At 46.2% G+C, this 21,453-nt stretch overlaps 1 protein-coding gene across 4 annotated transcripts in view; it reads right to left on the bottom strand.

Moving 5' to 3' along the window:
- The window catches only part of hectd1 (HECT domain containing 1), a 106,772-nt gene that overhangs the window by 33,090 nt on the left and 52,229 nt on the right, over positions 1–21,453 (bottom strand). For 3 of the 4 annotated variants that reach the window (XM_084309010.1, XM_084309013.1, XM_084309012.1), the window contains exons 18-26: positions 21,285–21,431; positions 16,292–16,386; positions 15,354–15,459; positions 15,072–15,206; positions 14,114–14,253; positions 10,391–10,603; positions 8,673–8,783; positions 7,807–7,973; positions 6,063–6,239 (exon numbers count right to left, since the gene is read on the bottom strand). In XM_084309010.1, the coding sequence (XP_084165136.1) occupies positions 6,063–6,239; positions 7,807–7,973; positions 8,673–8,783; positions 10,391–10,603; positions 14,114–14,253; positions 15,072–15,206; positions 15,354–15,459; positions 16,292–16,386; positions 21,285–21,431 (1,291 nt within the window). The remainder of the gene's footprint in view (positions 1–6,062; positions 6,240–7,806; positions 7,974–8,672; positions 8,784–10,390; positions 10,604–14,113; positions 14,254–15,071; positions 15,207–15,353; positions 15,460–16,291; positions 16,387–21,284; positions 21,432–21,453) is intronic. The other variant, XM_084309011.1, reaches the window with a different exon arrangement.

Raw genomic sequence — 21,453 nt, 5'->3', positions numbered from 1 at the left:
TGCAAGAATGGAGTCCATTCAGTAGCTGGCAAATTGTGAAATCAACATGCCCTTACGTAGCAGATTGATGGATACAATTAAGTTTGAAAAAGGCCGTCTGAATAAAAAATCACCAGAGAATCAACTGGGTTTCCCCATGGAGGAGCAAGGATGTGAGGAGGAGGAGGAGGAGAGAAGGAGGCGAGGAGATGAGGAAAAGACAATGTCAAAGGTTCAGATTAAACAAGGGCATGGCGTGTAAGATAATTATAAAGGAAGGTCCATCTGTTGTCCGTCTGTCCTTTGTGTATTTCGTGAACCGTTCATCCAATCAACATCACACTTGGCGAGTGTATTGCTGAGGACAAGAGAGTGCAGTGTGACGTGTGGTTCTGGAGAACGCTGCAAGCAGCCATAACGCGGTTCTGGAGAACGCTGCAAGCAGCCATGACGCGGTTCTGGAGAACGCTGCAAGCAGCCATAACGCGGTTCTGGAGAACGCTGCAAGCAGCCATAACGCGGTTCTGGAGAACGCTGCAAGCAGCCATAACGCGGTTCTGGAGAACGCTGCAAGCAGCCATAACGCGGTTCTGGAGAACGCTGCAAGCAGCCATAACGCGGTTCTGGAGAACGCTGCAAGCAGCCATGACGCGGTTCTGGAGAACGCTGCAAGCAGCCATAACGCGGTTCTGGAGAACGCTGCAAGCAGCCATAACGCGGTTCTGGAGAACGCTGCAAGCAGCCATACCGCGGTTCTGGAGAACGCTGCAAGCAGCCATAACGCGGTTCTGGAGAACGCTGCAAGCAGCACTTCCAGGGGCCTGAAGGAGCACGTTCCCGACTACACCGCAAGCAGCACCAGGAGCCAAGCAATCGGCTCGTTCCGAACGGTTGCATGGTCGCCTCCGCTGTCGGTGTGTCAATGTGTGAGTGAATGGGTGAATGTGAGGGTCAATGTGTGAGTGAATGGGTGAATGTGAGGGTCAATGTGTGATTGAATGGGTGAATGTGAGGCATAAGTTGTAAAATGCTTTTACCATTTACTGGTGTAGAGGGGGGTTCTACATAACTGCACTTAAAGCTGGAGAGCTGAGGAGGGAGGTGATGGAGGTGAGGAGGGAGGAAGGAGGGAGGTGAGGAGGGAGGAAGGAGGGAGAGGATGGAAGGAGGGAGGCAAGGAAGGAGGGAGGTGAGGAAGGAGGGAGGAGGGAGAGGATGGAAGGAGGGAGGCAAGGAAGGAGGGAGGTGAGGAAGGAGGGAGGAGGGAGAGGATGGAAGGAGGGAGGAGAGGATGGAAGGAGGGAGGCGAGGAAGGAGGGAGGTGAGGAGGGAGATGATGGAAGGAGGGAGGCAAGGAAGGAGGGAGGGAGGTGAGGAGGGAGGGAGCTGGAAAAACACCCTGGGTCCATATCTTGAAGTCTTGTATAGTACATGTTATTATTATTATTATTATAGTACATGTCCAAATTTAATAAAAATCCGTTCAGAAATGAGTGATTAGGAGCGATTTTGGTAAGCTGTGAGAAAAGAAAGCTCTGCCGGTTTCAGTTTCCTCATAGACTCCCATGCATTCCACAAATTTTTTATAGGGCTGCACGATTTTGGGAAATAATCTAATTGCGATTTTTCTGACTGATATTGCGATTGCGATTATAATATATATTTCTTTAAGCAGCCCCACCAGAGGTTTATTGTAAAATGCGGCTTGCATCTGGCCTACGCAGTGGGTCTTTTCAGGACACAGAGCCTAAAAATGTTTCTTTTTACCTGGGAATCGATACCGGTACCGAACGGTACCTTTTTTTCTGTACTTTACTCTCCCTCTCTGAAGTCTAAACTTCACAACACACAATCTAAAACCCCTTACCTCCCTCTCCCAAACCGATCTTGTATCTCAATGGGACTTCCTGGTTAAATAAATGTAAAAAAATAAAAACCTTTTCACCTAGATCCCTGATTCGCTCATCCCCACGTGGGGTATCATTGGAAAGCCACTCATTGGTTACAACCCTGTCAAATAATCTTCAAGATTGCCAAATGATTGACGGAGCTAGAGCCTCGGGAGTCGCGGGTGGTATTCGAAAAAAAGAAAAGTCTGCCGTGTACTTTGGCGCACGCCTCACATATCGGCATGTAACTTGAGAACCGCTGAACGTATTTTGTCGCCTAAAACGGCAATCGACAGGCAACAAATAGGGCTTTAATTCGATATATATATTGTATAAAAAATATGCACACCCGAGCCGCTAGAGGTCTCCAAATTGGCGTGTCGCGCCGGTGGGCAAATAGTCCTCAAGAAGGCCTGTATACGGGCCGTTGCGTGTTAAGATTTAAATAATAAATATGTATATAAATTCCATAACTCTGCATGGATCCATGACAGTATACAGTAGGGGTGTAAAGGTACACGTATCCGTACCGAACCGTTTCAGTGTGTACCGTACCGTACCGAACGGCTATGTAGTGTACCGAACGAATACAACAGTATGTTAACCGGCCACCGGGGGCAGTTTTTTTCACAATCTAATATAATTATTATTATAAAAAATAAAAATACAAGTCAATTATTCATTTCAATATAGATTATTCGTTGACAGCCCTACAAGTACAATTAGTTACTGCACACTACATCACCCCTGAGTGGAACATGGAAAGCCAAACTTTCCCCCACTGTACCGAAAACCCGTACCGAACCTAGACTTCAAAACCGAGGTACGTACCGAACCGTGGTTTGTGTACCGTTACACCCCTAGTATACAGTCATATTCATTCTACCTCCCAGCAATGTTCCCTCTAACGTGCGCCTGTGCGCGCGCACACACACACACACACACGGCAAAATGCTCCTGTGCACATCTGAAATCTGTCGCGCACAGAAACGTTTGTGTAAAATATGCATGTAGTTAAATTGACTGGCACGTTGCACCGAATACTACGGTACCCTGTTGCGTGTGACATTACCAAGAGAAGCCTCGCTTTCAGTGCCTTGTGTGTGTAGCTACTGCGCGCTCACACAGACACACAACAGAGCAGGAAGCGGACAGATCCGACCAGCATAGCTGGCTGACAATTCCAACGCGACAATGTACATTACAGATGAACTGCAGAGAAAATTCCCAATTTATCGTCCCGGTCGAGACTACCGGTAATTGGAAGCGGAGTGCAACTCGTGCAAAGCTTGACCATATGTTTCTGTGTCTAATAAAGGTGCTGGCTATCTCAAAACTCACATGGACACAGAAAAACATTACAAAGAAAGCTGTGCGAGGCGAGAGTTTGATGGCAAAGTTGACCGAATTGATTGAAGAATGCAGCTATACAGAGAAAGAAAATAATTGAAAACTATTTTGATGCCTCAAAATGATGTTTTGGTTTGATAAGATGCTTATGATACAATCATTCTAAGGATTATGTGTGTAATAAATTAGTTTAGTACACTAATTGCAACAAATCTGAAACTGCATAGTGCACTTTTAAATTAGTATCTTTGTGAGGTTACTGTTTTATAATTTACATTACATTGAAAAGATACAAAGATATATTTTTTAAAGCTGGATTTTCTAATACAGAAGAGGTATTATTTAGAACATTACTTCATATTTTTCTTGTCATTTATTTTGTCCAGTAAGACTTGAAATTTTGTCATAGGTTGATTTAGTTATTTTCTTGAGATTTGTCAGATAGATTACTTTAGGCATAATACAGCATGTTGAGTAACTTTGGTTATAGAGAGATATTATTTTGTTATATAAAATAATAAACAATAATTTTATATCCATACAGAGGAGGCATACTTTAAATATATTAAAATGATAAGGCATCTTTGAGTAAACTTCGAGTATCATTAAGTATCTTGAGGCTGAAGGCAGTGTGTCCTCTTTAAAAAGAAAATCACAATATGGTCACCCTTGAAGTCGCATTATAATTCACTTAATAAAATAATGACGAGTCAGCCTCCTAAAAAGACAAAAGTTAGTGACACGACTCACACCGCCGCCGCCAAAGTAAGGACTTTGCTCTGTATTGTCAATCAATGGTAAAATAAATATTTGATTAAGGAATATAATATGCCTTTTTGTATTATTTCTGTGTATCAGCAAAATGTATAGATTTTTATGTTAGACATTGAGGGAAATTAAGATTCTCAGATTTTTTTACAAACCGCCGCTTATCAACTAACCGGTTAATCGGCAGGTGACGTATGTTGCTCAGTAGTTGCTGATGTCTGCTCAGGAGGTTTGAGTGTTTGCTCAGACCCAAACGAAATTAGAGGGAACATTGCCTCCCAGCCATAACGCGTGATTTTTTTCCATAGCCTGTTTCCGACGACGCTCTCTGATTGGCTAGGCCGCATACAGCGAAGAAGAAAAGACCCTCTCTGATTGGTTTAGCTCTGAAGGGTCTCTTCCGCCTTGTACATATATTCTCTGGTTCGAAGTGGTTATGCTTAGGCATTCTTTCGAAGTGGTTATGCTTCGGCCCTCTTTCGACGTGGTTATGCTTAGAGTTAGGGTTAGCCAATCGGAGAGCGTCTTTTTCTTCTTCGCTGCAATCAAAGAGCGTCTTCGCTCACAGAGGCTACGGAAAAAAATCACGCAGCCCTAACACACACACACACACTCTACAGCATCGTCTACACACATCTAGAGAAACTGGGAGGGGTAACAAATGTTAGCACACAAACATTCAGTCAATACATTATTACAATATCATCAGTATCCTGCAAGTAAAATGTTCTTCCATATACAGCAGATGAACTGTTCTGTAATTCGAGGCTCAAGCCAAACAGTTTATGTGAAAATCCCCCCCCCCTCCCCCGATTATTCTGTTGATACCAGGTTTCTGTAGGACACTGACAAATACAAAATGTAGGTACGATTTCTCCATGCACCTCCCTATAATGATATAATAAAAAGTGTTAGTCATATGAGAGATCATTGTCTACGACGTCATGGAGAAGGAGGGCCACTAAAACCACGTACAGTAAATGTACTCGATGTTCACGTTTCATTCAACAATGATCGAATCGACGACATCCACCATTACAAGGTCCTGTTATATCTACTCTCAGTTCCTATGAGTGTTCTCATCTTCCTGGGGGATAATTACATCATATCCTGTGTATGTGTACATGTACATCATATCCTGTATATGTGTACATCGGTGTACAACGCCCCAATCCTGGACACCTTCAGCTCTCAAAACACCACTTTTCACCAAGGCTTTTCCCCATTAGTTAGTTTAGATTAGGTTCCATTATCCCTTTACCTGCCCTCTCCCCCCTTTTCCCCTATTGCCCCCTTTCCCTAGCCCTCCTAGCTCTAACCGGTCACTGTCAAAATGATCATGTGCCTGATCGCAAACTGCCTCATTCTTTCAGTTTTTGCATGCCTACGCCCTTGAGAGTAACTGAAAAGTTGCATTATTTTTAGGCTATATATCTTATGCTGATGTATGGTATTTTTGGAGTGTTACATTTAAAAAAAAAAAAAAAAACTAAAAAAAAACTACGTATACCGAACCGAACCCCAAAACCGTGATACGAACCGAACCGTGGACTTTGTGAACCGTTCCACCCAGAGTTTCTATATAAAGCCATAATTGGAGATTGATCTCACTTCTCTGTTGGACGTCTGGACCCTATAGAACACGTTCCAGTGACCGACTCTCAGACTTGAAGCACTTAGTTTGTACTGAACTTGGGAAGTCTGCTTTTAGCGTCTGTGCTGCCGACACGTTGAACATCATACAACAAACTCTAAGGCTCATTAATTGGTCTCCTTTGGTCAGTTTAGAATCTCCTTGATCGCCACCCATACAGGTGGATCAGGCCCTGTGGGCGACACTTAATCCCGTCTTCTATGAAATGTGTACATAGATCTGTTGCTAGAGAACCAAATGCATTTCCTGTCTATTGCTTTAGCAAACACTGCAATGTGGAATAAACCTGTGTCCTTTTTTATAAAGTTATGATCGATGGCGTTGAATGGCCAGTAGCCATTATGGCATCATCATCATCATCATCATCATCATCGTCGCCATCAGACGTGTGAGACGGTGCACTCGAGAGGGGAGGAGCTTACCGTTGTGAGCCTCTCCGGTGACCGTGCCCTCCCCGGCATGGCTCCCGTCCTGGTCCCTCCACTTCCAGTCGATGCCCCGCACCACCCGGGCGCCCGGCACGATGTACTTCATCACCTGGGAGCGGAACAGCCGGCGCTGCCTCCGCAGGTTGGCCTCGGCCTCCTTCACCGCTTTACCTGGAGGCAAGGAGGAGAGAGGGAAGAGGAGAGAGAGAAGAGGAAAGGGGGGGAAGAGGAGAGAGAGAAGAGGAGAGAGAGAAGAGAGAGAGAAGAGGAGAGAGAAGGAGAGGGGGAAGAGGAGAGAGGGGGAAGAGGAGAGAGAGAAGAGTAGAGAGAGAAGAGGAGAGAGAAGGAGAGGGGGAAGAGGAGAGAGGGGGAAGAGGAGAGAGGGGGAAGAGGAGAGAGAAGGAGAGAGGGAAGAGGAGAGAGAGAAGAGGAGAGAGAGAAGGAGAGAAGAGAGGGAAGAGGAGAGAGAGAAGAGAGGGAAGGAGAGAGGGAAGAGAGGAGAGAGGGAAGAGGAGAGAGAGAAGAGGAGAGAGGGAAGAGGAGAGAGAAGAGGAGAGAGGGGGAAGAGGAGAGAGAGAAGGAGGGAAGAGAGGAGAGGAGAGAGGGAAGAGGAGAGAGAGAAGAGGAGAGGGAAGAGGAGAGAGAGAAGGAGAGAGGGAAGGAGGAGAGAGGGAAGAGAAGAGAGAGGGAAGAGAAGAGAGAGGGAAGAGGAAAGAGAGAAGGAAGAGGAGAGAGAAGAGGAGAGAGAGAAGAGGAGAGAGGAGAGAGAGGGAAGAGAGAGAGAGAAGAGAGATAGAAGAGAGGGAAGAGGAGAGAGAAGAGGAGAGAGAGAAGGAGAGAGGGAAGAGGAGAGAGACGATGAGAGAGAAGGAGAGAGGGGGAAGTGGAGAGAGAGAAGGAGAGAGGGAAGGAGGAGAGGGGGAGAGAGAAGAGAAGAGAGGGGGAAGAGGAGAGAGGGAAGAGGAGAGAGAGAAGAGGAGAGAGAGAAGGAGAGAGAGGGAAGAGGAGAGAGAGGAAAGAGGAAAGAGAGGGGAGAGGAGAGAGAGAAGAGGAGAGAGAGAAGAGGAGAGAGAGAAGGAGAGAGAGGGAAGAGGAGAGAGAGGAAAGAGGAAAGAGAGGGGAGAGGAGAGAGAGAAGAGGAGAGGAGAGAGGGAAGAGGAGAGAGGAAGAAAGAGGGGAGAGAGAGAGAGAAGAGGAGAGAGAAGGAGAGGGAAGAGGAGAGGGAGGGAAGAAGAGAGAGAAGGAGAGAAGAGGAGAGAGAAGAGAGAGGTAAGAGAGAGAGGTAAGAGGAGAGAGAGGGAAGAGAAGAGAGAGAGAGAGGGAAGAGGAGAGAGGGAAGAGGAGGAGAGAGAGGGAAGAGGAGAGAGAGGGAAGAGGAGAGAGGTAAGAGGAGAGAGAGGAGAGAGGTAAGAGGAGAGAGGGAAGAGGATAGAGAGGAGAGAGGGAAGAGAGATAGAGGGGGGGAAGATGAGAGAGAGGAGAGAGAAGAGAGGAAAGAGGAGAGAGGGAGGGAGGGAGGGGGGAGAGGAGAGAGGGAAGAGGAGGGGGGAGGGAGAGAGGGAATAGAAGAGAGGGAGGGGGAAGAGGAGAGAGGGGTAAGGATGGACAAAGAGGAGAGGGAGGGAGAGGGAAGAGGGGAGTAAAGAGGTAAACAGATAAATATAGATTGCTTTCAAAAGCTACAAAACAGCCTCTTTTCAGAATCAGATGGCTAACAGCTGTGACCGTCTGTCCTCACCTAGCTGGTCCTCACACACTCCGCTGACTGTGCCGTAGACCTCCAGTCCAGACAGGGAGAGGTAGTGAGTCTGTCCGCTGGCGTTCTTCCCCATCTGCTTGATCCTGATGTGTCTCCAGCCCTGCTTCTCGTCTTTGGACGGGTCCAGAGGCCACGTGGCTGTGGAGCTGGAGCACACACACGTTCACAACAACACACACACACACACACACACACACACACACACACACACACACACACATTCACAACAACACACACACACACACGTTCACAACCACACACACACACACATTCACAACAACACACACACACGTTCACAACAACACACACACACACACGTTCACAACAACACACACACACACACGTTCACAACAACACACACACACAAAATTGGATTCTTCTCAAAGATGTTCCACTTCTGAGGATATTAAAAACTAGGGATGTTCGATATTGGCTTTTTTACTGATATCCGGTATACCGATATTGTCCAACTCTTAATTTCCAACACCGATATATGCAGGGTTTCCCCCCCCCCCCCCCCCCCCCAAAAAAACTTAATAATTTCAGGTAATTAACATTACATATCTCTTGTCATGGAATTAACACATTATGCATACTTTTGACAATAAATAAAATAAGAATTTGTTCTTACTTGCTTGCCTGGGTAAATAAATGTTAAATAAATGTAAAAAATAAAATTAAAAAAATTAAAAGATTTAACCGATACCGATCATTTCCGATATTACATTTTAATGCCAATATCGGCCGATAATAACGGACATCCCTATTAAAAAATCATCCACTCTTAGCTAGACCATGTTAAAAACCTACAGTATCAGTGGTATAATAATGAACATGCATCCTACCCTGGTTCGTTGAGACTGCAGTCGTCCACATGCGTGTAGAGGGTCATCCAGTTCTGACCGTCTTTAGACACCTGGAACACCCAGTTCCTCAGAGCAGAGCGGCCGTAGCCCCTACGCAGGAAACACACCAGGAAACATGAAGCTTGGGTAAATTATTTTTACCATTTTTACAGCTTTTACTGGTCACGCAGGACCGACAGAGGAGAGGGCGAACGGGAGGAGATGTGGGGAAGACATGCGACAAATATCGCCGGGAGCGAACCCGGGACGGCGGCGTAGGTGCGCGAGGCACTATGGTATGCGCCACGAGGGCACCCCAAGGGCCGGTCCTTTTTAAATAATAATAATAATATAATACATTTATTTGCATAGCACTTTTCATACAGAAGTTGCAGTTCAAAGTGCTTCACAACAGTGAAAAATACAGGCATAAGCGAGCATAAAAAAGATAGAGGTAGCGAGGTAAGGTAAATCACAGTGTTTCACATTAGGATCTAGCGTCCCCCAATAGGCCTCTCTGTTTACAGTTTCATTCAGTAATACAAATAACAAAAAATAGAATAGACAAGAGTAAAAATAGGCTAAAAATAATAAATAAATAGAACGGACATACAACAGGGTATTTAACATACAACAGAGCAGTGCATCAGTGAAAAGTAAAAAAGTGTGATAAAATAGTTCAATACAAATATAACGGAGCAGTGCATCGCTCTTAATCAGTTTTGAATGACAACAGAGCAGCGCTCTTAAAATTACAGTGCATAGGAGGCAGTGAGATCAAATTAGCATAGAACCGACACATACATTTGATAGGAAGTGTATACAAATGGCCACTTCTGGTGTCTATAGATCCTACCTGGCATGTCTTAGTGTGTGTATCTCTATAGATCCTACCTGGCATGTCTTAGCGTGTGTATCTCTATAGATCCTACCTGGCATGTCTTAGTGTGTGTATCTCTATAGATCCTACCTGGCATGTCTTAGCGTGTGTATCTCTATAGATCCTACCTGGCATGTCTTAGCGTGTGTATCTCTATAGATCCTACCTGGCATGTCTTAGTGTGTGTATCTCTATAGATCCTACCTGGCATGTCTTAGTGTGTGTATCTCTATAGATCCTACCTGGCATGTCTTAGTGTGTGTATCTCTATAGATCCTACCTGGCATGTCTCAGGGTGTGTATCTCTATAGATCCTACCTGGCATGTCTTAGTGTATCTCTATAGATCCTACCTGGCATGTCTTAGTGTGTGTATCTCTATAGATCCTACCTGGCATGTCTTAGCGTGTGTATCTCTATAGATCCTACCTGGCATGTCTTAGCGTGTGTATCTCTATAGATCCTACCTGGCATGTCTTAGTGTGTGTATCTCTATAGATCCTACCTGGCATGTCTCAGGGTGTGTATCTCTATAGATCCTACCTGGCATGTCTTAGTGTGTGTATCTCTATAGATCCTACCTGGCATGTCTCAGGGTGTGCATCTCTATAGATCCTACCTGGCATGTCTTAGTGTATCTCTATAGATCCTACCTGGCATGTCTTAGTGTGTGTATCTCTATAGATCCTACCTGGCATGTCTTAGTGTGTGTATCTCTATAGATCCTACCTGGCATGTCTCAGGGTGTGTATCTCTATAGATCCTACCTGGCATGTCTCAGGGTGTGTATCTCTATAGATCCTACCTGGCATGTCTTAGTGTATCTCTATAGATCCTACCTGGCATGTCTCAGGGTGTATGCTGAGGGAATGACCCATAGTCCCAGGTCCACAGCAAACCAGGCGTTCTTGTCGTCGTTGGTGTGACAGTTGAGGGCGGAGCTATCCCGGCTCAGGATATCCTCCAATCGGCCGTAGGGAAGGTTGCGACCCTCCGATGATGTCACCACCACCAGGCCGTAGGCGGCAGGGTTCACCCACTCGTAAGCCGTTCTGGAGGGTTGGGGTTAAGAGTTGGGGTGAATATTCCTCTATATATATATGGTTATAGATAGGGATGTCCGATATTATCGGCCAATATTGGCATTAAAATGTAATATTGGAAATTACCGGTATCGGTTTAAAAAAAAAAAAAGTACATTTAGATTTTTTTTACATTTATTTACGCAGGATATAGAATATAATAATATTAATAATAATAATAATAATAATAATAATAATAATAATAATAATAATAATAATAATAATAATAATAATAATAATAATAATAATAATAATAAGAAGAACAAATTCTTATTTTATTTATTGTCAAAAGTATGCATAATATTGTGTTAATTCCACGACAAGAGATATGTAATGTTAATTACCTGAAATTATTCCGTTTTTTGGGGGGGAAACCCCGCATATATATCGTTATCGGTTGATATCGGTAATTAACTCTTTCCGTGCCACTCACGAGATTTCTCATGTTTTTTTATAAGTGGTTGAAAGCCACTCACGAGATTTCTCTGATTTTTTTTTTTAGTGATCTGAATTTTTTTTGCATCACCCGAGCCTACCCGAGTATAGCCGAGCGGCGCCGGCGATCACTGTGGAAAAAAGCGCCCCCTGTCGTCTCCCAGATGACATAAGTGATTTTGGAATGGACTCAATGAAAATGAATGGGGAAAAAAATCCGGTACTCCACATTTTCCAGTCCACTGATCCAGCCGGGGTTACCACAGTTCATTCTGGAACCTCAGATCCCCGCTGATCATGGAGTTCTACAGTATCGCGTTGGATCCATACACGTATCGATTTTTTCAAATGGTGATCAGGAATTGGAATATACCAGTTGGATACCATCTGATGTCAGGTAAGGACTCTATGTTATCAGTGTTAGGATAATCAGAGTAAGTTTGATGAAGATATAGGCTGTTTTGTGAAATGTCTTCTTTCGGTTTCACTGTAAAAGTCAGAGAGGAAATCAACGAGGCGATTATCCGTGCGCGGCCGTAATGTGCTTGCGTGCACGTATAATATTGATCATCTAGCGTTTATTTGAAAACGATTCATAAAAAGGCAGACGAATATCAACGTTGTGGAATATTCCACTAAAAGACGATTTTCATAGAATGCTCCAGAATGGGCTGTTTTTTATATCAAAACGGGGGCTTTTCTAACTGCTCTGAAACGGAAATGAAGCGATAAAAAAACAATCTGCCTTGACAGCACTGACTGGAAAATAGTCTTTGATAATGCGATGGGCAGATTAGACACAGCCATAATTTAAAACCTAGATTAGGCGATATTAACGTTAACATTGGCGCCGATGGTGGCATTCAGCCGGTAAAAAGGAAAACCAGGCGTGGCGCTCAAAGTGTTAAGAGTTGGACAATATCGGTATATCGGATATCGGTAAAAAAGCCAATATCGAACATCCCTAGTTATAGAATAATGAATATTATTCGACATGGTTACACCTTTGTTTACCCATCAAGATGAGTCAAAATGGCTGCTGTGAAAAGGGCTTATTGTAGCACACGGTAGTTCCAAAGATATTCTAAGAATTATACACATTCAATGGAATACATTTCCCTCACTTTCAAGTTTATTATTATGGCCTCTCTAGAACTCGACACAGGCCTTAAAAGCCAAGCCTGACCAGATCCGCTGCTAATTTACGTTGCACCTGATCTGACTGGTCATATCTTTTAGTGAGTCCAAAACATTACTAGTAACAGACAGTATATATTTTAGAGAGTCCAAAACATTACTAGTAACAGACAGTATATATTTTAGAGAGCCCAAAACATTACTAGTAACAGACAGTATATATTTTAGAGAGCCCAAAACATTACTAGTAACAGACAGTATATATTTTAGAGAGCCCAAAACATTACTAGTAACAGACAGTATATATTTTAGAGAGCCCAAAACATTACTAGTAACAGACAGTATATATTTTAGAGAGCCCAAAACATTACTAGTAACAGACAGTATATATTTTAGAGAGCCCAAAACATTACTAGTAACAGACAGTATATATTTTAGAGAGCCCAAAACATTACTAGTAACAGACAGTATATATTTTAGAGAGCCCAAAACATTACTAGTAACAGACAGTATATATTTTAGAGAGCCCAAAACATTACTAGTAACAGACAGTATATATTTTAGTGAGCCCCAAACATTACTAGTAACAGACGGTATATCTTTTAGAGCCCCAAACATTACTAGTAACAGTATGTTTGAGTGAGCCCCAAACATTACTAGTAACAGTATGTTTTAGTGAGCCCCAAACATTACTAGTAACAGTATGTTTTAGTGAGCCCCAAACATTACTAGTAACAGTATGTTTTAGTGAGCCCCAAACATTACTAGTAACGGTATGTTTTAGTGAGCCCCAAACATTACTAGTAACAGTATGTTTTAGTGAGCCCCAAACATTACTAGTAACAGTATGTTTTAGTGAGCCCCAAACATTACTAGTAACAGTATGTTTTAGTGAGCCCCAAACATTACTAGTAACAGTATGTTTTAGTGAGCCCAAAACATTACTAGTAACAGTATGTTTTAGTGAGCCCCAAACATTACTAGTAACGGTATGTTTTAGTGAGCCCCAAACATTACTAGTAACAGTATGTTTTAGTGAGCCCCAAACATTACTAGTAACAGTATGTTTTAGTGAGCCCCAAACATTACTAGTAACAGTATGTTTTAGTGAGCCCCAAACATTACTAGTAACAGTATGTTTTAGTGAGCCCCAAAACATTACTAGTAACAGTATGTTTTAGTGAGCCCCAAACATTACTAGTAACAGTATGTTTTAGTGAGCCCCAAACATTACTAGTAACAGTGTTTTAGTGAGCCCCAAACATTACTAGTAACAGTATGTTTTAGTGAGCCCCAAACATTACTAGTAACAGTATGTTTTAGTGAGCCCCAAATATTACTAGTAACAGTATGTTTTAGTGAGCCCCAAACATTACTAGTAACAGTATGTTTTAGTGAGCCCCAAACATTACTAGTAACAGTATGTTTTAGTGAGCCCAAAACATTACTAGTAACAGTATGTTTTAGTGAGCCCCAAACATTACTAGTAACAGTATCTTTTAGTGAGCTCCAAACATTACTAGTAACAGTATCTTTTAGTGAGCTCCAAACATTACTAGTAACAGTATGTTTTAGTGAGCTCCAAACATTACTAGTAACAGTATGTTTTAGTGAGCTCCAAACATTACTAGTAACAGTATGTTTTAGTGAGCCCCAAACATTACTAGTAACAGTATGTTTTAGTGAGCCCAAAACATTACTAGTAACAGTATGTTTTAGTGAGCCCCAAACATTACTAGTAACAGTATCTTTTAGTGAGCTCCAAACATTACTAGTAACAGTATCTTTTAGTGAGCTCCAAACATTACTAGTAACAGTATGTCTAACTCAAAGTCAAACAGAGAAATTACACATTTGACTGGAGTGGTCTGGTATGATGATGATGATGATGGAGGCTCGTGTCCTTACTTGGCGTTAGTTCCAATCCAGTAGACGATGCCGTTCTCGTCGAAGTCATGCTGGTGTCTGAAGGTGAAGGTCTGTCCTTCCCTCAGCTTCCTCACGAACACGAAGGAGGAGCGCTCAAAGTCATACCACTGCTTAGCCACCTGCAGGAGGAAGAGGATAAACACACATGGTCATACCACTGCTTAGCCACCTGCAGGAGGAAGAGGATAAACACACATGGTCATACCACTGCTTAGCCACCTGCAGGAGGAAGAGGATAAACACACACGGTCATACCACTGCTTAGCCACCTGCAGGAGGAAGTAAACACTGTGATTCTACAGTAGCAGGTATAATGTTCTCTCCATCTTCAGCAGGTGCTGTTCTAGTGATTCTACAGTAGCAGGTATAATGTTCTCTCCATCTTCAGCAGGTGCTGTTCTAGTGATTCTACAGTAGATACAGTAGCAGGTATAATGTTCTCTCCATCTTCAGCAGGTGCTGTTCTAGTGATTCTACAGTAGCAGGTATAATGTTCTCTCCATCTTCAGCAGGTGCTGCTCTAGTGATTCTACAGTAGCAGGTATAATGTTCTCTCCATCTTCAGCAGGTGCTGCTCTAGTGATTCTACAGTAGATACAGTAGCAGGTATAATGTTCTCTCCATCTTCAGCAGGTGCTGCTCTAGTGATTCTACAGTAGATACAGTAGCAGGTATAATGTTCTCACCATCTTCAGCAGGTGCTGTTCTAGTGATTCTACAGTAGATACAGTAGCAGGTATAATGTTCTCTCCATCTTCAGCAGGTGCTGTTCTAGTGATTCTACAGTAGATACAGTAGCAGGTATAATGTTCTCTCCATCTTCAGCAGGTGCTGTTCTAGTGATTCTACAGTAGCAGGTATAATGTTCTCACCATCTTCAGCAGGTGCTGCTCCAGTGATTCTACAGTAGATACAGTAGCAGGTATAATGTTCTCACCATCTTCAGCAGGTACTGCTCCAGTGACTCCACGGTGGCCAGGGGCTCCATCTTCAGCATCCGTCCCGTCCTGTCGATCAGTGCCGTCTCGCCGGGCGCCCGCTCCAGACGGAACCTCAGCCGCCTCGTCAGAATCTGACACACAAAACGGAACGGTTATCCCTCACGCTCCAGGAAGACTAGCTCACCACTTAGGTGGCAGCTAATGGGGATCCTTTTAAACAATAAACAATAAACAATGCTCACAGAGTGTGTGTGTGTGTGTGTGGTTACCGTGGTTACCTGCAGGTTGTATGTGGAGCCTGGCGTGTCGTAGAGGTGTAGAGGAAGCCTCTCTATAGACTCCAGGACTGCTATCAGTTTACGGATTAAGGCAACTGCTGGTCTGCTGGAACACAGAACACACCGTCACTCAACCGGGAGGAAACATCATCAGTGCCCTCATGGCTACAATATGTTGTGCCACACTACGCTATAGGGGTGTAACGATGCAACGATCCTAATGTGACGCTTCAACTGCATCGATTTGAAAATGTTAGAATCGATTAGAATTAAAAGAAAATTAAACAACATTTTTTTTTATGTTTTTTTTTTTACCTATAGTCCATTCATGCTGAGTGAATCAGTTCCTCCAGCCACATTTGTGTATTAAATTTTTTTTGGGGAATTAACTGATATAAAATGTATCTAATCGAGTCGTGGTCAAATGAAGAGATTTCATGATGCATTGAATCGTTGCTTGAAGAATCGTAATCGAATTGAATCGCTGTGAGGTTGCATCGTTACACCTCTACTACGCTAGCTACTCATCACAGCTGGTCAAATGAACACGCAGTGAGATGAACTTGAAAGGGGACCTCTTGTAAAAGAAATTATTTTCCTGTGTGTTGCATTTTTTTCTTTACAGATTGAGGGGTTGTCCCAACACGGAGAACATTTTAAATATGTGCGCTGTGCCGTTTGTGCAGTTCAGCTGCGACAACAAGCCTCCCTCTTGAAACAAGCCATTCAGAATTGCAGCCACAATCGCCAGTTACTAACGTGCATGTACGTGCGCAGGAAGATATCTTGATAAAATGCATGCGTACAAGATGGCGGCTTGCATGTAAATCTTCTTTTCTACCTAAAGTTGAACCCAAAGAGGGGAAGAAATGATTTGTGGCCTTTATTCTGCAATGAATTAAGTTTGTGACGAACAAGAGATCTTTAATTTCCTTTACCTTTCATCGTCTTCGTTTTCACTGAAAGCCGTCTTAAAGACATTGATCCTCTCGATTAAGGGTTTACAATCGTGCTTCAGGTCCAGTTCCACACTCTGTAGAGACATTAACACGGGTCAGTATGGTATCAAAGTCAAAGTTAAGTTTATTGTAATTTTTCCATTGACAAGAAACAGTACTCGGGTCTCAGTTACAGCCATTTGACACTAGATATACACTACTGTGGGATCGCAAGAAAGGATGAAACGGGAGACGGTAGTCGAGTCTTTCCTTTACTTCCCAACATAAATTACATACATCAAAACAGAGTGCAGAGGCGTTTAACGTTACTACTTCAAAGTGACAGCAGCCAGCTGACAGCTGACAGGTGACCTAATATACGTCACCAAATACCCACACCGTTCCCAGAATCCCCAGGCTTAAAGGAGCATTCCTCTGCTCCTCAAGTCCAGTGAATGTCTGCACCAATTGTGCGTGATAAGTGTCACCACACAGGCCCCCCCAGAATTCACAATAACCCCCCAAAAGATCATCCACAGTCAACGAGGCGGGGGCGGATCAGGCGCCCAAAACGAGTCCGTATCACCCGTGCAGGGGTAGAGGTGGGGATTGGGGCGTGTGGGGGGGATTCAGGAGATATGAGGTGACTAGAGGGAAAAGCAGTTGGCAGGGGCCGGGCAGGGGGTCGTCCACGCCGCGGGGGCCGGGCCAGTTCAACTGGCCTGTCTAGGTCCAAATGGGCAGGCTTGAGCCGGTCGACCGATACCCGCTCTGACCTTCCTCCAATGTCCACCATGAAGTTCTTAGGCCCCGCCTCCAGGACGCGAAAAGGGCCGTCGTAAGGGGGCTGCAGAGGAGTACGGTGGCTGTCATGGCGAATGAAAACATACCTGGCTGACTGCAGATCCCTAGGCATGTAGGACTGCGGGAGGCAGTGCTGGGAAGTTGGGACTGGGGTGAAAGCACCGGCGCCATCCCTGAGCACAGTCCGAGATGAGGTGACCGACCAGGGAGCCTCGGCATCCGGGAGGAACTCCCCAGGGACTCGCAGCGGCTGTCCGTACACCAGCTCAGCAGCCGAGGCCTGCAGGTCTTCTTTGGGGGCGGAGCGCAGGCCAAGCATGACCCAGGGAAGCCGGTCGACCCAGTTGCAGTCCGTAAGGCTGGCCCGCAGAGCAGCCTTCATAGAGCGGTGAAACCGTTCACACAAGCCGTTGCCCTGTGGGTTGTAGGCTGTGGTGCGGTGGAGCTTCACTCCCAGGCCCTCGGCAACTGCAGTCCAGAGTCCGGACGTAAACTGTGGGCCCCGGTCGGATGTGAGATCAGATGGTGTGCCAAAACGGGCTACCCAGGACCCAATGAACGCCCGGGCCACCTCGGCGGATGTGGTCGATGCCAGCGGGACCACCTCCGGCCACCTAGTGGTTCTGTCCACCATGGTGAGGAGGTGAGTGAACCCGTGGGAGGGGGGCAGGGGACCCACCAGGTCCACATTGACATGGTCAAAGCGCCTCTCCGGCACGAGAAACGGTGCCAAGGGGGCTTTGGTGTGACGGTGTATCTTTGCACGCTGGCACGCCACGCAGGAGCCGGCCCAGGCTGCGATGTCCTTCCTGAGGCCATGCCAGACGAATTTAGCACTGACCAGCTTAGTTGACGCCTTCACCCCCGGGTGCGACAGGCCATGGATGGCTTCGAATACCTGCCGCCGCCAGCCAGCGGGAACCATCGGACGGGGCTGACCGGTGGAGACGTCGCAGAGGAGCGTGGTGTTGGCAATACCAACCTGCACATCCTCTAACCTTAGCCCAGTGTCGGCTGTTCGGTAGGCCTGCATGTCCTTGTCAGTGGCCTGGTCGGCAGCCATGGCAGCGTAGTCCAGTCCCAAGTGGACGGCCCCCACCACCGTCCGGGAGAGGCAGTCAGCGACGTAGTTGTCTTTACCTGCGACATGCCGTAAGTCCGTGGTAAACTCGGAGATGGCGGAGAGTTGGCGCTGCTGGCGCCCTGACCACGGCTTGGTGGCCTTGGCCATGGCGAAGGTGAGTGGCTTGTGATCCACAAAGGCAGTAAACCGTCGGCCCTCCAGCAGGAATCTGAAGTGCCTGATGGCCAGGAAGAGGCCTAGGAGCTCCCGGTCAAAGGTGCTGTACTTTCTTTCATTGTCCCGCAGCTGGCGACTGAAGAAAGCAAGCGGTTGCCAGCCCCCCCCCACCCACTGTTCGTACACTGCCCCCACTGCGTAGTCTGAGGCGTCAGTTGTGAGGGCGATAGGGGCGGTAGGAAATGGGTGTGCCAGTAATGCGGCATTGGCCAGTGCAGTTTTAGCGCCCAAAAAAGCGTCGTCGGTACACGGGGACCAGTCCACCTCGGCCTTGGGGTCCTTACCACGCAGGGCTTCATACAAGGGACGCATGAGGTGAGCAGCATGGGGAATGAACCTGTTGTAGAAGTTCACCATGCCTAGGAACTCCTGCAGGGACTTCACGGTGCGGGGGCGTGGAAAGCTGGCAACGGCGTCCACCCTGGCAGGGAGCGGAACGGCTCCCTCTGCTGAGACCCTGTGCCCGAGGAAATCTATAGACGACCGGCCGAACTGGCACTTGGCGGGGTTAACAATGAGCCCATGTGCACTGAGCCGCTCAAACAACTGCCTGAGATGTGTCAGGTGCTCCTCTGCAGACGTGCTGGCTACGAGAATGTCGTCCAAGTATACGAACATGAATGCCATATCCCGCAGCACCGAGTCCATCAGTCGCTGGAAAGTCTGTGCCGCCCCCTTGAGGCCAAAGGGCATCCGCAGAAACTCGAACAGGCCAAAAGGAGTGATGACCGCCGTCTTGGGAACGTCCCGTGGGTGAACTGGTACCTGGTGGTATCCCCGCACCAAGTCCACCTTGGAAAAGATGGTGGTCCCCGCCAGGTGGGCGGAGAAGTCCTGTATATGCGGGACGGGGTACCGGTCCGGGGTCGTGGCGTTGTTTAGGCGTCGGAAATCGCCACAGGGACGCCACCCACAATCAGCCTTAGTGACCATATGCAGGGGGGAGGCCCACGGACTGTCAGAACGGCGCACAATTCCAAGGCGTTCCATGGTTGCAAATTCCTCCCTGGCAATGGAGAGCTTAGCTGGGTCAAGGCGCCGAGCACGTGCATAGACCGGGGGACCGACAGTGGCTATATAGTGCTCCACGCCATGCTTAGCGACTGCTGAGGAAAATGTAGGCGTGGTGAGGATAGGGAACTCCGCTAGGAGGCGCTGATATACATCCCCAGCAGCAAGCATGTTGGACAGACCTAGTGTCCCTGGCCCTCCCAGCGTGCACGGGTAGGTAGCGAAGGAGACAGCATCGATTAGGCGACAGTTTGTAATGTCCACTAGCAGCCTGAACGCACACAGGAAGTCCGCGCCGAGGAGAGGAACTGACACAGCGGCCATGACAAACTCCCACCCGAAACGGCGCCCGCCAAAACACACCTCTACATACCTGGTTCCGTAGGTACGTATAGGCGTGCCATTAGCAGCGTCCATGGGGGGACCGTGGCCCCCAGCCATAGTGTCCACAGCTGTAGCAGGCAGGATGCTTCGTTGCGCGCCCGAGTCGACTAGTAGTCGCCGGCCAAATAAGGTGTCCTTAATAAATAGCAGCCTGCTGCCTCCGCCAACGCTCATGGCTGTTAATGAGCATTGGCCCTGGCGTTTCCCTGGTCACTGTAATTGCACGGTGGGCGACACTGTTTGGCCCTGGCGCCAAACCGGTTATGGAAATAACACCATCCACTGTTACCCTGGCGACGGGCAGTCACTGCTGCAGCGGCGTCCGCAGCGTCCACTAGGTGGGTAGGTGGGTGGTAGGCTGGAAGCAGCGCATGCACAAACTGCTGTCGGTTGGCGAGATAAATCCTGTCCGCTTCGGCAGCCAGCACGCGGTAGTCCTTGGTGAAGGAGACGGGAGAGCTGGCCAGGGCGGTGCGCACAGGCGCTGGGAGCTGACGCATGAAAACATGTTTAAATAAAAAAGAGGGATCTGCCGAGCCCAAAACGGACAGCATCCTGTCCATCAGTTCGGACGGCTTGCCGTCGCCGAGGCCGTTAAGTGACAATAGACGATCCGCCTTTTCAATCTCCGACAGTTCAAATAATTGCAAAAGGAATGCCTTGATAGCGTCATATTTGCCGGCAGCTGGCGGGGCTTCCAGCAGCCCCATAGCGCGGGCCGTCGTCTGGGCATCCAATGCTGCTACCACATGATAATATTTCGTAACATCCTGTGTTATTCCTCTCAACTCGAACTGAGCTTCAATGTGTTGAAACCAGGGTCGAGGGCTGTGATGCCAGAAGTCGGGTAACTTGATTGCAGCGGCGTAGATAATGTTCACTTCTCCGTCCGTCATGATGTAATATTCACGTACTTCAGGTCACCAATGTGGGATCGCAAGAAAGGATGAAACGGGAGACGGTAGTCGAGTCTTTCCTTTACTTCCCAACATAAATTACATACATCAAAACAGAGTGCAGAGGCGTTTAACGTTACTACTTCAAAGTGACAGCAGCCAGCTGACAGCTGACAGGTGACCTAATATACGTCACCAAATACCCACACCGTTCCCAGAATCCCCAGGCTTAAAGGAGCATTCCTCTGCTCCTCAAGTCCAGTGAATGTCTGCACCAATTGTGCGTGATAAGTGTCACCACACTACACAAATAAATAAAATACTGATCCTCATGACAGACATACAAACCGATTCAATAAAATCCAGTAGAAACCAGTGAAAAGGACAGTGAAAAGTGCTGTATTTCTATATTAAATAGGTTGTAACTTATATTATTAAGGACAGTGAAAAGTGCTTTATTTCAATATTAAATAGGTTGTAACTAACATTATTAAGGACAGTGAAAAGTGTTGTATTTCTATATTAAATAGGTTGTAACTAACATTATTAAGGACAGTGAAAAGTGTTGTATTTCTATATTAAATAGGTTGTAACTTACATTATTAAGGACAGTGAAAAGTGCTTGGACGAGGCCACTACTGCACATCTCGTATGGGGAGATGGTGTTCTCATCCTTCAGAACCACGATCAGGTTCTCTAGAGCCGTCTTCATTAGATCCCTCCACGTGTTCTCTCCTTCCACACACTGACGAGGAAACGGAGAACAA

This window comes from Notolepis coatsorum, assembly GCF_963971535.1.
Source record: "Notolepis coatsorum genome assembly, chromosome: 2".
Lineage (NCBI taxonomy): Eukaryota > Metazoa > Chordata > Actinopteri > Aulopiformes > Paralepididae > Notolepis > Notolepis coatsorum.
The sequence above is the reverse complement of the archived record's forward strand: the minus strand, read 5'-3'. Positions and strand labels throughout refer to the sequence as shown.